The sequence below is a fragment of the Ptiloglossa arizonensis genome, chromosome 10, assembly GCF_051014685.1.
Source record: "Ptiloglossa arizonensis isolate GNS036 chromosome 10, iyPtiAriz1_principal, whole genome shotgun sequence".
In the NCBI taxonomy this organism is placed as follows: Eukaryota; Metazoa; Arthropoda; class Insecta; order Hymenoptera; family Colletidae; genus Ptiloglossa; species Ptiloglossa arizonensis.
In genome coordinates this window covers 8394243-8412669 of record NC_135057.1, presented here as the reverse complement: position 1 = coordinate 8412669, position 18427 = coordinate 8394243, and the positions used below count along the sequence as shown (strand labels likewise).

The 18427-nt window shown below is 41.3% G+C and overlaps 1 protein-coding gene and 1 long non-coding RNA gene across 6 annotated transcripts in view; one reads left to right on the top strand and one right to left on the bottom strand.

Annotated features, from left to right (window-relative positions):
• The window catches only part of LOC143151865 (dystrophin, isoforms A/C/F/G/H), a 741778-nt gene that overhangs the window by 3352 nt on the left and 719999 nt on the right, over positions 1-18427 (top strand). For all 5 annotated transcript variants that reach the window (XM_076321330.1, XM_076321326.1, XM_076321329.1 and 2 more), the window contains 5 exons: positions 16927-16988; positions 17212-17304; positions 17855-17932; positions 18015-18107; positions 18312-18401. In XM_076321330.1, the coding sequence (XP_076177445.1) occupies positions 16927-16988; positions 17212-17304; positions 17855-17932; positions 18015-18107; positions 18312-18401 (416 nt within the window). The remainder of the gene's footprint in view (positions 1-16926; positions 16989-17211; positions 17305-17854; positions 17933-18014; positions 18108-18311; positions 18402-18427) is intronic.
• Positions 1-18427, bottom strand: part of LOC143151866 (uncharacterized) — a 40669-nt gene that overhangs the window by 4186 nt on the left and 18056 nt on the right. The window lies entirely within an intron of this gene.

Genomic DNA, 18427 nt, shown 5'->3' with positions numbered 1-18427 from the left:
CGTCGGCGCTGACTTCTGGAAAGAAGATCGCCTACGAGGCAAGCTTCCCTGCACCTCACAGTGTCGCGACAGACTGCATCGAACGAGGTTGCTTCTTTTCGGTGAAATTGTATTGTATAGTGTCGTTTATCAGAATAGAATTAAAACGAACAGCGTGTACGATGTTAAAATTTGTTTCAAGATCGAATTAGTTGTCCATTGAACAGTTTACGCGTTAATTAGCCCCGCGTGAAGAAAACAGCTGAGAAGTATATACATACGTGTATCATTTTGTGAAATTTTGTCGTTTAGATAAAGAGGTGTTACGAGAAATATTAATCGTTCAGGTATCGCGGCACAAAGTAAAATTTGTCGAGAAAATGATACGCGATATATCGATTTGATTGTCGCGTTCGATCGTCATTCATGTTTTGGATCCGACTGATTCGAATCACGGCTCTCGAGCGACTAAACAAGTGTACCGATTTCGAGCTCCAATTAATACTTAAATCGTGACTGATAAATAATACAAACGCGTGTATACATCAAGGAAATGTCGCATAAAACGTTAAACCGTGTTCCAATTATCGATCGGAACAGTTAATTGTCGCGACGTTAAAAAAAAAAAAAAGACCAGTACGCTGTTCTTGATTTGTTTTACGTGGTGTGACAAGATCTGTAATGTTTTCGACAATTCGAATCCAATGATTTCGAATGCGGACCTAGACGGAGATAAGTATGGACGATGATATTTGTAAGTATTCATTGGGCAATAAAATCGCACGACTGTTTTTTACTTCCAATTGCAGAAACAATCGCGATAGGTATTCTCGATTATGACTGCACGTCGTGCAATAATGTATCTATGCTTGAAATTAAAGCGATTAGTCGACGAATTGGAGACGCGACGCTGTGGGAGGTCCCCGATGCAAAGCTGTAGACGCGTTTCTAAGAATTGCAGTAATTTCGTTACGTCGCGATTCAACGGGGCATTTAAAACTTCGAGTTAAAAGATCGCAAAATTGTTCGAACAACGAGAGATTCTTCGTTGTAAACGATACTCGAAACATTTACATTATTTGTAAACGTTTCTATCTCGGTTTCTCTCGTTGGTATTACGTTTAGATATACCATCCATCGATACATTTCGCCCATGATATTTGTACGCGTTTATTGTTTATTTTTACGATCGACTCGCGTTGTCTGTGTTCTTTGAAAGAAGTCAATTTCGTTGCGATAATTGGCGGTGACGTAGAGACTGAAATTTGTGTTGCGAGGATGAACGACCCATCTCCGTGTCTACCTGTTCCGTCCGAGAGACTACTTCTTTCGATTTCTGGGATCCTGTTTACCTGTGATACATTGGGCCTTACGGTCCGCAAGGGAGGAGCCCGAGGGCCTACTCCGATACTCGTAGACCGTGACTTTTGTGGGCCCCTTTGTAACTCGAAACGTTAACTCTCGAAACTTCGTGGAACATAACGAACAACTCGTTCGACGCTTCGCGTCTCGTTAACGGCGATTCGTTAATCTCGACGAATTATCTACGAATTGTATTATACGTTTACGTCCTACGAACGTAAGATTGCGAATTAAAATTTAATTGGCCAATTATTATTTTTCCAAGGTAGTAACTTTCGCTCGATCGATCCCCGAACGATCGATAACTCGGTCACGATCGACGGTATCAAAATTTGATCGATCCTTTCATTGTTTTTCTACGTGGACGTCGACAAAGTCCCACGTTACGTTAGGGAAAGGGGGAGCTCGGCGGATAATAAAGGAAAGAGGGGTAAATCGAAGGAGAAAGTGGGATAGAAACGAAGTGTGCATCGCTAGAGGGCGGGATTGGTGGGGGAAGTTGGGCCTTACTCGTTCCGAAGTCTCCGAGGTTGCCAGTTCGCTCGAGTCTCGGCCGGTGTGCGGTACGTTTGGCGGTCGTTACTGACGCTCGCACGAAAGTAAGAACGTTCGTGGTGTTTTTCATTTCCATTTTTCGCTCTCGACTCGCGAATCGGTCATCGTTTCGTTGCATTGTTCCAACCGTATCGTCGCGAAACGTTTCTCGGTCACCGTCGTTCCATTCCGATGTTTATCGTTGGCGCGACGAGGGAACGACAATCGTAGGTTCACGTCATTCGTGTTTCGGTCACGCCGAAGATCGCGAAGGCTCGTAAGAAACGCCATCGTTAGTGGGTACGAGGCAGAAGCGGGAGAGTGAGAAGAAGAGAGAGAAAGTTAAAAGTCCATGTGTGCAAGCGACGACGTGTTTGCGCGCATACGGGTGCAGTGATCTTCGTGACAGTGTGGAATCAACAAGTGTCGTACACGGAGCGTCGTTGTCGCGCGTTCTGCGCGCGCGCGATTCTAACCTCATCCTCGAGATCGGTTCGGTTCGGTTCGTTTCATCGCGACGATTCGTCGTTGTTCCCAGTGTTCGCGTTTCGTTCGTGCAAGCTGTGACGGCCCGCTCGGCGTGGCGACCGTAATCGATGTGATATTGTGCTTTCCTTTAACGTGCCCTTGGATATTGTTACGTCAACGATCCGGTGGCTGCGTCTACAACGTCTCAAGATGGAAGTCGTTTACATAGGTACATCGGTTCTTAATCGCGATTTCATTCCGCGCGTAATTCAGAGATCGTTGTCACGTTTATACTTTGCTATCATCTGCGTCACCTGACTTGACGTCTCGGTTTACATTTGCGGTCATCCTTTGCCTTTCGTGACTTGACAGTTTGATTTAAGTACGAGTCGCTCGACACCGGAGGTTTCATTTAGTCGTAGAAAAGCCGGTACTTGTTTTCCTTCGTTTCATTTTCAAACAAGTCAGCGATCGATCTTCGTTGCGATTGTTAATTGGCGAGCATGCGAATAGAACGAAATAGTCGAAATTGCGTGGTTTCGATTCACATAGATCGAAATTATCGGAATCTAATCGAGTTATTTAACGTATCGTTTCAACTGTGTAAACAGTATTGCGAATCGATTGTAATCGATTGTCACCTCTTTCGAATTCGAACACGCGATCGCAGTTACAGAAATTCATACGTCGAGCGGGGACGATTACAAGGTTTCTTTGTGTCAAATCGGAAAGTTTCAGTCTTGTTACATGTTGTATGCACGAGCATTTAGAAGTCTATCGGTATTGAATGCAAACTGCGTTATTTTGTTACCCACCTGAAGGTTTTTCTACTGTCACCGTCAGTAGGCAATGAGGTTATCTGTGTTCTAAGGTATGCTTTATCTAATCTTAGAAATATTTATTCATCGTATACGCAAAACGTATATATACGTCAAGAAAGAGGTATGGTACACGTGCATGTCAAGAATTGATAACCAGACTGCGTAAGTGGCGTCATTTAGATTAGAACGTGCGCTTCGTGTAGAAGGTTCAGTGAACGTATCATTGGCGAAACGATTTATCGAAGTTTTATATAGTTCCGTTTTATTTTACCCGTTTGATGGAAACGCGTTGCAAATATTTATTACGAAAGGTGATCCGCTAAATGTTGTTTCTTTTGAAATACAAGGAATTTCATTTGATTGTTCTCGAAATGAATGTAGACAAATATTAAAAAAGGTTTGACTTTGAATGAAGCAGTTCGTCAATGAACATGCATGGGAATTTGGCGGGAGAAATGTACTTTCCCGTTGTGGATTTATACGAAACTTCGCCAGTGTGTTTAGAACTGAATACATACTTGAAATATTCGAGCAGCGTGAAATTCGATTCGATTGTTTAGTTGTACCGTGTCGAGTACTTGTCAATTTGAATAAGAATTTAGTAATTTCATTACCAGAGAGCATTAGTGAAGTGATGATGATTATTCCAACCAGCGATGGAAGCGCTATGTAAGGAGAATTTTTTTGGGAGGAAAGACATTTTATAGTTACGAAAATCATTTTTAATAATTACTATATAACACTTTGGTTCAGTTTTTCTGTAACTTGCACAAGATAGCGATATCAACCCGAATAATGTTTAATATCGGTTCATCTATTAGAAAAGGTATATGTATACAGTTTGATATTCACTTTTCAACTAGGTTATGCCGATAATATACGATAAGAGCGATACAATAAAAAAAGTATATCTTTCGCGAAAGAGATTGTAAAATGCCCTTTCGATTAAAACGCGAATAATAATTGTCTAGCTTCTCCAAATTGAACGCGATTGCGCACATCCACTATTTAAACGTAATATAAAAATTCAAACATTCGTATCGTTAAAATCTCGAACTCGAAACATGCTGAACCGATTTGCCGTTTTTCCGGCAGACTAATTACATCGTTGTTTCGCTATTTCATTCTATATTGGGTTAAATTTTCTTTTCAAAGTCTACTTTTTACCATACATCGATCGATAACAATTTTAACTCGATAAAAGCAATGGTATTAAAGAACTGGAATCTCGTTTATTGAATAATATCTGTTAGATCGATTGCCTTAATTGCCTCGTTAACAAGTAACGATCGCGCAATTGTTATGGTGATTAAAATTGTAGTTTCACCTCTTTGTTCGAGCTGTTGTGCAAAACTCGGGACACCGAGCGTGAGTAATTGTATCACAATTTGATTTTTTTCACAAATTTATACCATTTCGTTTGCGCTACAGGCGAATACGTAACTCAGTAGAGACATATTTCAAAGTCCGAGTGTTGGTGTACACGATCGTTGAGTCGATGACTCACGGTACGTTTGTCAAAATAATGGACCCTTTGTTCCACCGATTTCAATGAGTTTAGTTGGTCAACGCGAAGTGGACAAAAACAGTTTCTACCTTTATTGCAAGGAACAACTTCGCGTTTAACTCGAATCGAAAGAACGCGCAATGTCAATTCGTGGGTTCGAAGTGCGAAAATCGTAAAACGGTTGCACGAGGTACAATTCCATAGCAAGATTTCGATCTTCGATTTTCGCAACGTAACACATTTGCACCATTACCGTGTAATAGCTTGGTTACATACAGGGTGAGTCCGTGTCGCGAATTAACATCGTAAATATCTTATTTGCGTTTGATCTTTTAACGTAGCCAAACGAATAATTCACGTAAATGTTTCTATAAGTCTCATGTTTTTCCAAGCCATCGAAATTATTTTTACTTCCTTCGAGAAGTGAAATACAACGGTATCTCGTTACGGTGAAATCGAAGAGTTTAAATTTTCACAATTCTTTTCTCGTATCCGTTAAAAAGCGGTAATATTTCTCTTGGGATTAATTATAGGAATGTATTTAAATAGTCGGCAGATTTTGCTAAAATAGAATCAAGTCGGCCTTGAAATGTTTAAGAATACAGGATTAATGAGATAATTAATATTTCATGCGTGTTTTTGTAACGACTTTTTGTAAGATCAGAAATACGATGCAAATCGACAGTGACTCACTGGTATGCCAAGTTCGTAGTCTGCGATTTGCGTTTATTCACGGTTGGATGGTTGTACAATGATCGATCGATGTTTCGTAGATCTTATTTACTTGTTCGTTCATATTTTGAAACCAGGATTCAGAATTACCGAGTTCAAAGCGAACTATGAACTTGGAAACATACGAGGACCGTTGTTAGCAACGAACAAGCGTACACGGCTAATTACGAGTTCGTTTTCACAGCGGAACATCATGGATTTATAGGATTATTCGTATCTGCGAACAGATCTGCAATTTCAGAACGGATTAGCTTGGCATAATCCGTATAATCGATCTGCTACGAGTACCGACTAATGAGGTTAGAGATATCGAAAGAAATTTCGTATAATCAGATTTTTCTTGATCGTACCGCTTGTCGGCTAACGTTTCGTACGAGACACGTGTTTATTAACATTGTTGTCTCGAGTTCGATCGCTCTACGTTTTAATCTCTCGTCAGATTATGCGAATTCTTTCGGATAAGTATCTCCGAATTACGCGATACTGATTTATGTAACAGATTCATTGAAAAGTACTCAAATCTCTTCCCAGCCGATAGTCTCCCGTTATTACGGAAGTTTTCCTAGATTTTGTCGAACTTCCGATCCTATTTTAAGATTGTACTTTAGATAACAATATTTTACAAAGAACCACCTGTTCCAACCATACCGTTAAGGCTCTCGATAATTCAAATCGCGATAAATATATCGTTTCAGCGTCAAGGGTGCCGATACATTGCAAAAGGAAAATCGTAGAAAGTGGGTGGAAATTACCTCGGTGGTTATGATTCGGATTATCATATTATATTCCCGATATTACGTAACCAAGGCCTAACCCAGACCTACTGAGTAACATAATCCCAACTGAAGCGTTTTTCTGATACACACGATGCCCCGGAGTGAGCGGCACGACCGGAGGTGATTCGATGTGGAAAAATAAATCGAAAATATAAAATAACATTCTTTTGTGCGGGCCATCGTTTTCTAGGAAATCGACTTTCAAAATACGCGCGCTAGACGCACGGTGCCCCGATCAATTTCCGAGCCGATTTCCACGAATACGAAACAACGACACGAAAAATTTATTCCCTATTCTCGATTTAGTTTTGCGAATAGAATCGTTGATTGTTCCATTCGTGACAGACACCGTGTATGTTTTTGTGTTTGGACAAAATTAGGCGATTCTAAACATACACAAATGTGTAATTATAATATAAATATATTGTTCACGTTAAACGTCGTTAACGTTATTCCAGAAAATTGAATTTTACAATATTTCTAACCCGTTCAACCTTTTCGGATATCCCGCGCTTTGCGTGGAATGCGGCAATGACTCAGCGCTTTTTAATACTTTACCCCAATATTTACCAGATGAGAGTAATATTACAGTTATAACTGTAATGTTTCCCGCACGATACGTGCAAATACGAACTACGCTCTAAAATAGTCCTAGACTGACAACTACGAATCTGATTTGCAGTGCATTTTGGTCGAGGTTGCGCCCTAGTTTAGACCGAATGGGTTAAATTTCTAGAAATTTTTCGATAAGTTGGGAACACTGTCCGCGGCACGTCTATTTCTTTTGAAACTTTTACCGTTAGCGCGTGAGTTCGTCGATCGAAATTCGTTGTTGAAAATGTCGATAAGTACGCGCATATAGTGGCCGTTCAGTAAACACGGTGGTCAAGCGAACGCGTTAAAACGGTAAGGTACCATCAATGTAAATACGTATGTAGATAGACGCGCGTTTTATCGTGTCCGAGCGTCGTCGAAGTTATTGAATTTCTCCGAGTCGGCCATGGTGTCGTCGGTCCGCGTTAAATACTAGGACGCGCGGGTTAACGTTACGCGGTCCCATCGGGCCGTTTGACCCACGAACTTCGAACGATGCGTTTACGGCCAACGAGACGCGTTCCACTGCGGAGTGGATGCAAGACCGCGCGCGGTTACTAGTCCGCATTGTCATCTCGTTTAAACGAGTGTTCGGCGCGTATACGTTGGCAGCAATCCGAGTCGGTGCGTGTTGTTTGCAAAGTGTATACGCACGCATTACATACGAACGCGCCTGCCCCTCCCCGCGTGTGTTTAGGGCTGGCGCCAATGAATGAAAAGGCGACAGGCTAGTCGAAAAGCATCGAAAAGCGTCGAGAAGCTCCCGCGTCTATTGCGCCGCCAGTTGCGCACGATCGTCCTAGAGAGGCGCGTGAGCCTCGTCGTTTGGAGTGGGGAGGAGAGAGAGACTCGTCGCCCCGAATGAGAACGTCTCTTCGCTTCTTCTGCGTGCCTATCGGTTCTCGACGTTTCAGCTTTTACTCTTCTTTTTTTTTCTCCCCTTTTTCTTTTCTTTTCTTTCTTTTATCTTTATTCTTTTTCGCGTTACTATCTCACGCTCGTAAAGGTTCTGACACAAACTCGCGGGCACTAATAATAACCACCACGGAGAGAGGATTAACTCGCGAGTATTTATAGACTAATTTTCTCCTCTCGCGCGAGAGGTTAAGAGTTCCTCGATCCCGCGACACGGGTGTTTACGGCGAAATTGAGGTAATTTATCGCGGGACGAACGGGGGACGATGGCGATGGCGGCCGTCTTCGCCGCCGCGTCTTTCGGGTTTCTTGGCACGTCATTTTCTCCGACATTCACCGCGTCTTTCTAATGAAGAGGCGACGTCGAGCGGCGCTTTCCGGGCTCTCGTTTGGAAGCCTTTTCGATGATGCTTAACGATCGTGGAGAATGAGAGAGCCACGGTAGGTAGGGGGTAGGGGCGGTGATGAGGGGAGAGGAGTGATCGTTAATTCGACTTCGCCGAGCGAAACGCGTTCCTGTGGTGTTGAGCAAGAGTCCTGACGTGGAATTACGACTCGATGCGTATAATTCTGTCGGCGATACGGGGCGCGAGCGCAAAGATACATTGGATGGAGAGCATTTCTCCCGCGACTAGATGTCGACTCGCGAAAAATGCCGCGTCCTTGAGGTAACCGACACTCGAGATCGTGCTGCGACAGCGATACTGCAAACCTAGCGCACTATCGATGGCGTAATGGTTGCTGATGTAATCGGATGATTAATACGATTGTAAACACAAAATCACTCGATCGAGGGTTTTGACTTTTTTTTTCGTTCTTGATTTTCCAATATATCGAGTTCGAGATCGATTCACAATTAACACTTTACCGACCGGTAATCTATTAATCGCTTTTTTACCGCCAACGCTTACCGACCGGTAACCCATTAATAGCTTTTTTTGCCACCAACGCTTATCGTTTTATCATTTCGTAGCAACAAAATTATTCTATAATAGCGACGTTCAAAAGTTTCGTTTAACATTTCTATAGGTATAAGAAAAAGCCCATACATTCCTGCGCGACTGTCTAAGTCGTAACAGAGCCGGTGTCAGAATGTATTTGTGACCTACCGATCGGTAACCGGTGAGAAGTGTATAGGATGTTTAACCTCATCCGGTCGGTAAGGTGTTAAAAGTAAACAAGGTTAAAATACTTATTTAGATACAAATTTCGAACAACGAATGAAAGATTTACATTTCGAATAAATTATCGCGTCGAACGAATACAAATTTATACGAATCACTGTCGGTTGAATAAACATAGAAAATAAATAGTATACGGTGTTTTTTATTCGTCATCGGATAAAATTCTGCCCATCTTTGGGTGAAACGTTTGTTACGTGACTAAATAAGATGGGATTGGTTTAACTCGGTTTTATCTAGCTAAGTATGTCGATCTCGTTACGATAGTGCTAGAATAGCTTGTTATGGAATACTAAACCCCAAAGTCGGTAAAAGAGACCGCCAGTGGACGTTAAATTAAATTTATTACCGACAATTTATCGTTCTTAGGCTCCAGTAGGAAGCACGATTCAAGTAATTAATATTAATTATATATATTTAAAATCGATGCAAGAGATCGTCGTAGTCACCGTATTTAATAACAATGGTATTGAGGTCAATTAATGTCTTGTTTCTTGTTTATCGTGACGTTTCAAAGGAGAGACATCGCGGACCATCAATTTACCTTAATATCATTCCGATCTAAGAAATACAAAAACGAAGCAAGTGCAATAACAACCAGTTGTCCGTTCAATCGATAATAAAATTTTCTCTGCATCGTCATCCAATAAAATCGGTAGTTTAGGTGTCGTTTCAAGGGGTACTTGTCTTGAGACACCCCATTTACTAATTAAAGTTTGACAGACTAATGGTAGACAACGCGAACTTTCAAGTAGATGATTACTGCAACCACTTGGACGTGTCACTTTGAAAGAACATTGTGGGTCATTTTGACACGACTCCTCCGGTAGAAACGTTGGTTAAAAATATCGTAAATACATTTATAAATTTGCGCGTGATAGAGATTTAGGTTGTTAACGCATTTTATTCGGGACTGAAGAGGTCTTTATATCTTGGATGGTAATTGATCTTCACTTATCCGGTGCGAAGAATGAAGGTCATCCCAAGACATACAAGCACGAACTGATAGTATTGTATGCATAGTTCCAAGTCTCGGATTAAATCGGGTAATTGTAGACTTCTGCTAGAATTCAGGGGACGTTTACGCTCGAAGAAAGATTAATATATATAATTTAGCTCGTAATAACAGTAATCGATGCGGTAGAAAGAAAAAAAGATCTTACGATGTAACCGAAAAGCAAATAAAAAAAGAATACGGTAATCCATCGATTATTAATAGAGGGCGTTGAATAATTGAGGGTGTCGGAAAATTGGGGATTTTTTCCCCTGCAGGCAATCGATATGTATAAATACATACATTAGCGTAATGTGTACCGTTTTTAGAGTATAATACATACATTCTTTAATATACATTCAAGTAACAAATCTTCCGAATATTTGTCAAGCTAAATTTCGCAAGTTGCGTATTTCGAGTTGTATCTCTATTGCAGTAGAGATTTTTGTTTTACGATTAAGACGTCCGATAATCGAGGGACTATTGTATCTCGATCCGTTAAATGAAAACATTATTTTAGTTTAGTATTTTCATCGGAGACTCTACGCTCGACCGATCGTGTTACGCTGCAAGGTTCTTCTTTATCGAAAAAGTTCGTTTGAAAATTACTCGATCGATAAAAATTTCGCACACGTCGGTTCGTTGAAAAGTTCGTTCGCGGTCTTCGAATCGAATTTTATCCAAAGCAAATCCGACGATTCTAGGTCGAGCCGCGGCTGTTCAAAGTTTGCGAACCGATCGAGCGCAATTAACGAAGATCGACATGAACGAATTCTTGGAAATGCGTACGCGTAAGAGAAAAGAAGCTGAAAAAAGATACTGTAAGCGAGCACGAGCAGTAGAAAAAGGGCCGACACAGAAAAACGTGAGAAGAAACTTTGCACGCAAAAAAACCTCCAACTCGAGCATGTACGTTAAGTTTTTTTTTTTTTCACCCAAAGGATGCTCAAGGACCCATCGGCGTAACGGTAGATGATACCATTGGCGTAACCGTCTCCTTTTCCCGCGTTTATTTCGTAATTTCATCGAAACGTTCGATGGTACGAGACAATTCGCAAACTCTATGGACTCGTTAACGTATTACGTTATGTACACCAGTATGTCCAAATGAACGCGTTCCAATAAAGATCCACCAAGAGCCGACGATGTTGACGTTGATCCGTGCAACCTAAACCTCGTTAACTCGCGTATCGCGAAAGTTACCCGAGTCGTCGTTCCCGCAACGATATCAACGATAACGCTGAACATCGCAACGTCTGTAACGTTACACCCGTCGCGATCGTAAGAGACAATTTTTGCCCGTTTGGAACGGGCACGCCACGAATTGGGAACGCGAGAAACGCGAGAAACGCGCGTTACCCGTCGCTACTCGTTTCCCAGAGCAATGAATCATAATCATTTTCTCGAACGATGGCCCCGTCCCTGTCGACGACTCCGGTGTCTTTTTATAAAACTCCGTATAAGTGAGCGTTAGCGCGTGTCGACGCTGGAAAAGCCGCTCGGGTTCGCCCCGCGAGAAATGTTTGTTTCGTTGATTTGCTCTAATGAGTGTGTGTACAGCGCGAGAGGAGACCGCACGTTAGCGCGCGTTTAGCTAAGTTTAGCGGTGGTTTCAGATGGCTGGCACTGTTTTCTCGACGGTGTATTATCGAGGCGTTAACAGCATTACGTGTTCCGAACTTGCGGTTCGTTCAACCCTCGCAATCGCGAGAGAAGAAGAGGGTGGTTGGAAATTGTCGGCGGTACGGGAGCCACTCGAGCGAGAGTATCGAAGCTGCTCGACTCTCCCGCGAATTCGAAGACCACGGTGCTACGTAAACGACCGAACGCTCGCGGTTCCGCGAAAACACGATCGTAACGATTTTACTTGGACGCGACACACTCTCGGTTGTAATTAATTTCCCAAGCGCCCCGCCGTGGGCGGCCAGTCTCGCGCTCCTCCTCTTGCTTATTTCGTGCTCGTCCACTACTACACTACTGTTTACGTTCGTTGCTTCGAAAACGTACGAGCAGATGTGCACGCGTAAACACTTGCGTCCACTGTCCAGATTTGGATTCTACAGAACGTTTAACGAGCCCGTTCGACGCGGGTCGCGTTTCCAGGAGAACGGCCACGATTACGTTCAACTCGCAACGGTTTGAGCTGCGATACGGAGCATACGGGTCTGAGAAGACCCGTGTAGAGGCGTAGGGGAAGGTTTTGTTCCCGATGAACGAGAGCGTCACCGGTGGAGGATACTCACACGGTGTACAACTTCGGAGGAAATAGGTTGTTCGTAATTGAAATAATTGCGAACTTTGGGTGATCGCGGATGAGACCGCGCGTGGGTCCAAACCGACCCGTAATTTTAGCCGACTCACGCGAACGGTTCGAATGAAAATTATATTATACTATTGTAAGTTTTTTAATTGTAACTTTATTGTAACTTTTTTCTGAGGAAAGTTGTAAACTTCTAAGGAAAATTCTAACGGTATAAATGGGCGATACGAATGTTTCTCCGGGTCTGAAAGGACCCACCTTCGACAAGACGATTGTGAAGAGTCGAGAAAGGCTTTGTTCTCGATGAACGAGAGTGTCACCAGTGAAGAATATTTACACGGTGTACAACTCGGAGGAAATAGATTGCTCGTAATTAAAAAAATTTCCGTAGTTTGTCAGAGTATTGGTAAATATAGGTGCAAAATTTGAAATCGATGCGTCGGATAGTTTTCTTGAAACAAAATTTCGGGAATCGTCCAATTTTTAGGGTCGAGAACTTAGACCTCTTAAACGCTACACGAGGGAATTCTATTGTACTATTGTTATGGTGCTGCTACTGTATTTGTATGTAGAGAATTTTTCGTGTTTCTCGTAGCGGTTGGGTAGCCAACATTCGTCTCCATCGAGCAAGATCTATGTACCGGTCATTATTCTTCGTCCCGTAGAACGTTCTAGTCACAGGAAGTCGCGCTATACATAGGGTGCGGCCGAAACCGTCTCACAACCGGAAGAGCACGATGCCTGGCGTAGAAATAAATCGAAAATTTATTATAATTTTTTTTTCACTCGGGTACCTGAGAAACTATCGAACGAGCTGAGAACTTGGACGTGATTTCGTTTGAGCGTAAACGGAGTAGTGGAGGAAACTAAAAGACTCGAGTGTCTAGATTCATTTTTCGCTCTTTTATTGCAGTGAAACTATAAATAATCTGAATTTATCGAAACGAAAGGAACATTCGAAACGTTTCGAGAATCAAAAACTGCAATGACATCATCGAGAGATTCATTCTTAATCGGATTTCCTTCTTGGATTGTAGAAACGGAGACGACACTTTCACCACTTCCTTGACAAAACAAACTTTAGCGATAAATATCATGTCATTGGCGCGTATTACGATATTTTTATAAATATTGGAATACGCTGTATACTCTTCTTATTGAATTTGCATAACTCCTATTGCATATGTATTGTATATATAATATTGTAAATGTTTAAGAGAGAATCGTTACGTATACTTATTATTCCCTAAAAGTATTCATTACAGAATATTAGAATCGAGAACGTATGCGAACAAAAAATTGTCTCAGCTTTCATCAACGAACTAAAAATCTCGAAGGACGTAACACACGGTCGTTTCTCAGACACGAGAAACTCACGCAGACCAACAAACACACGAGACTTACGCAAACGTAACAAATGTTACATCGCAAGAAAACGTAGCACACTGACGTAAAACGTAAATCCAAAGAGTACCATCACCCACACGTGACATCGTCGTGATTACGTGCGCGTAGATTTTCGATATCACCGCTGGATATCTTATCTAGCTTCTGTACTCGATCGTGACCGATCTGTGAAAAACTAGAAAGAACGATCTGTATCGATTGCGACGCCACTGGGAAAGAAAATGAAAATACTGCAAAAAAAAAAAAAAAGAAAAAAGAAAAAAAAATGGATAATTGGTTCTCGGGATTGTATTATAGAACGGTGTACAATGGCTCGCGAAAATAGTCAACCCGTACCAAACGGTAGGTAATTTATCCCCATGGGGACCTATTAGGCGCGAGTCTACTCGGAGGGTTGATAAGAATTTTTTTTCTTCTTTTTATCTCTCGATTTTTCATCGCGTCGGTGCACCACCGGAGGCTTTTTAGACACACGGTGTGCATCGTCGCGTTCCGTTTTCTGGTACAAAAGGACGGTGATTCTGTCGGCGTGCGCGGCGGTCAGCGCGGAAAGAAAACTGGCGAACGTACGGCGGCGTAAAAGAACTCGATGCACCATATTCGGAAGCGGCACGGTTTCGTAAGGAAAGCTCCACGTCGGCCGATGCCCGTCCAGGAAAGACACACGCTCTTGCGCGCGTATCTTACGGCATACTTTACTTCGGCGACGTGATCGTCATTCGCGATTCCTGTGCCCCCTGTCTCCCTTCCCGCTGCCTTCTCTTCCCTATCTGGTACCCCTTCTAACGTAAGATAACCACGACCGTTCATTCATTCACTCGCCACTGGTCATGTCCGCGTACTCGTGTGTATTTCGGTTCAGCGGTTCGTCGAAATCTGGAACGAAAAATGAACGTCCTCTCGGATTGTAACTCGGATCGCACGAGAACTCACACCACGACAGAGATACGAGCTAATTAATTCTCTACCAATGCGAACCAAGTTAATCGGCTCGGGATGCTTTATCTCGCTACTATAATATTTGGTGTATTCGATGGATAAGAAAAGAGCCCGGACGAATTACGAATTTAATTCGCGAAACCGCGGCTCGAACGATCGACACGATTCGTGACAGTGTGGAAGAATTTAGGGTTGCTCGAACGCTCGAAATGTTTCCATACTTTTTATTCGAGAGGAACTCGTCTTTTTTTATTTATTTGGAATCGAGTACTCGATTATACGAACATGTTCGTTCGAATAATTCGAACAATTCGAACGTTTGAGAGTATTCGAGTACTTTGCATTCGAAATGAACCTGTGCTTCTAGAATTGAGTTCGAATTCAGTTCGAACGATTCGAATTGAACAGTTGAGTAAATTACAAATGTCGAAGTCAAGACAATGAAACTGTATCTTTTTTCATTTTGATATTTTTGTGAAATACTTTCTGTACAAAAATACACGTTGTCGGATATCGTTGGTACCTTTTGGATAGTTTGAAAAGTTGGTAAATTTTTTGGATAGTTTCAATAATTGGCAAGTAAACCGAAGATTACCTTGTTTACAGAAGGGTATATTTTGTGTACACGAATTTTGTACAAACCTTGGTCGAATATTGTAGTACAGTGATTTTTTTGGCGAAGGAAAAATCTGTCGTCGAAGATCGATCTTCTTTGAAGTCGTTTGTAGGCACCCGCAGGTATTTAAGCACAGTGCTTATGACTTTCTGTTGGCCGACCTAAATTTGGAGAGTTTACTGCTGCATCTACTGAGGTCAATGAGTGTCAACGCGATAGATGACGAGCCGTCGTTGCCACGTCGACAATAATTTCGCGATGGTGTCGAAATGACAGTGAATCCATCGCTGTTACTACAGAAATAAGATATTCCTTGACCCATTGCGTACCAGCGCCGCATTTACACTACACTCGTGATCAATCTTTTCACCGATATTAAAATGCACTTGAACGTAGCATAATTCTTGCGGATAATAGACATCAATTTTGAACAGAAATAATATTTCGTTACTCGGTCTATAGAAACGAGAATTCCTTCTTTAAGCGTACAACAATGACTATCCAAATGTTGCACCATACTTAAAAGAATATTAAAATGCACTTGAACGTAGCATAATTCCTGCGGATAATAGACATCAATTTTGAACAGAAATAATATTACTCGGTCTGTAGAAACGAGAATTTCTTCTTTAAGTGTACAACAATGACTATGAAATTTATCCAAATGTTGCACCATACTTAAAAGAATAATTGCTCCTTTCATAATATAAGGAAGCAATGAATATCATTTGTAGAAGACAGAATGGAATTGTTTATTGTGTTCAATAATATCGATAGAAAATATTTACTATACTTTGATAGAATATTTTTTTACCCGATCTTAAAGTCACGTATGGTTGTTCTGGTACGTTCTTTCGTAAAATATTAAGGATACGTATAGGGCAATGCACTGTTCGAAATAATTAACGAAGAGATGAATCATTCGAAACGAAAGATGGGCAATGTATGAAAACATGGTAGACAATGGCTCGATAAAGATCGACAGCCACGATCAGGTTTGATATTTTCCTCTCGTGGCAGAAAGTTAATGTTTTACGTACGGTGGGATCGTACACGGAATTTTTTAATCGAAACGAAACGTGTACGTTCGGCAATTGCAACGACTACGTGAAAAATTTGAGAAAAAAAGAACTTTGTTTGTCGATCGCAAGGGCGTTGTTTTATCGCACGATAATGTATTATCGCACGTTACAAAATAAATTTTGAAACTCGGGTAGTCATTGCCGGATGTCGCACCTATCGATTATCTGTTTCGAGCTTTGCAAAATACATTAAATGGAAAACAATTTGCAAACGATGAACAAGTGGAGCGGATTCGTTGAAAACTGTTTAAAATCTTACTAATTTTGGAACGGAATTGGCAAATTGTTAGATGGATGGGAAAAGGTGGTCGATAACGAGGAGAAGTGTATAATAAATTAATATAAACAGTAAGGTGTGTTAGGTAATAGAAAAGGCAAAGAAAAAAGGCAGAAGTTATTTATTACTCCATTCAATGTATCGTACAACTATTCGAGTGAATGACTATCATTGTAACAACGTGCTACCATGACATTATATACTTTTATTATACTATTGTACAACAACGGTATCAGAGTTATTAAGAACCAACATATAAATTATATCTAATAATAGTTCTCAATCTCAATTTCCCGTCCATCATTTTATTATCACGAATCGTTTAGTATCGAGATCCACGAATCGTCTTGTACTGTACCTAATTTTGAACGGTGGATTGATATCGTTGTTGAGAAAGAAGGACAAAGTCGTAAATCTGTCTGAACTACTTAGATTGCATGGAATTATCTTTCAATTAATACAATCGTATGCGCGTGTTGCAGATGAACGAGAGGACGTGCAGAAGAAAACGTTCGCGAAATGGATAAATTCCCAACTGCTTAAAGTACGTTCTTTATTATCGAAAATTTGTATCACGGTTAACGGTCGCTCCGTTGAAAATATTCCTGCAAATTTCGATCAAATTTCGCAAAAACTGGTTAAAGGTGTACCTCGGTACACTCTCTCGATAATATCCACGCGACTCTATTACAATTATACATTCTAACAATTATACATTGTGTTAAAAACGGATTTCGAATTAACCATGAAATATAATATTTCCTCAGAATCATCACGAACCGATTACCGATTTATTCGTCGACTTGAGAGATGGCAATCGTTTGCTGTCCCTCTTGGAGGTTCTTACATCGAAGATTTACGTGAGTACGCTGTTATCGTGCAATTAAACACCGTTCCCGTAACATTGTATAAAAATAATCGTGGTACGGATACACGTATAGTACGTTTGTTTCGCGTTTAACGTATCCGATCTTTAAATCACTGCAATGGTCGTCCTCTTTTTAATCACCTATCGTAGCGGCGCGTTTCGTTCGTATGCCGTGTCTGTGTACGCTACGAGCCGTGCTAATAGAATTTCAAGCAGGTGCGCGTATCGAGTATTACGAATATTTGCATAAGAGTGGCGATTATCTATGCACAGTAGGCGTAAGAGCATTCCGAGCGAAAAGTGTTCCGCGTACTTGAGTCGTTTCATAGGTGTCTTTATATATCCCGAGGATTCACTCGACATCCTTTTTACACGCCTGGACGACTTTGGCGTAGTCTTATTTTAGCGATGATTCCAAAAAACGTGCAACCATGTTGCCTGATTTGCAATCGTAGTTGCGCGCAGCCTGTAAAAATTTCCATGGAGTGTATATGTATATGTATACACATATATCGGTATCAATTTAATTGCCACGTTTGCAGAAAAGAGAACGCGGTCGTATGAGGGTCCATCATCTTAACAATGTTAACAAGGCCTTGCAAATTCTCGAACAGAATAACGTAAGTCGACGCTGGTGTCACGTTTACATTGGGAAATGATCAATTAAGTATGCGAGTTCGTATTCTTTTCGTATCGTTTTAGGTGAAGCTTGTAAATATCAGCAGCAACGATATCGTGGACGGTAATCCTAAGCTAACACTTGGATTAGTATGGAGCATTATTCTACATTGGCAGGTCAGTTTCACGAGTGGCTCGTTATTCTCGAGATGAAATTCATCGGTTCGATTTTATTTAGGTTTCTGTCCGTGTAATTTGTATTTTAACACTTTGGTGTTTCTTTCTTCTTGATAATATATATTCTTCGATACCAGTCGCTGAAAACAGTTACGATACGAGAGTACGGAGACTTCGTGGGCACTAATTAAAATATTTCTCCAGGTACATTACCATCTTAAGGACCTGATGACGGAACTGCAACAGACGAATTTGGAAAAAACTCTCTTAGCGTGGTGCCGTCAGAATTCACAGGTGAAACTCCCGTTTACGATGGAAAG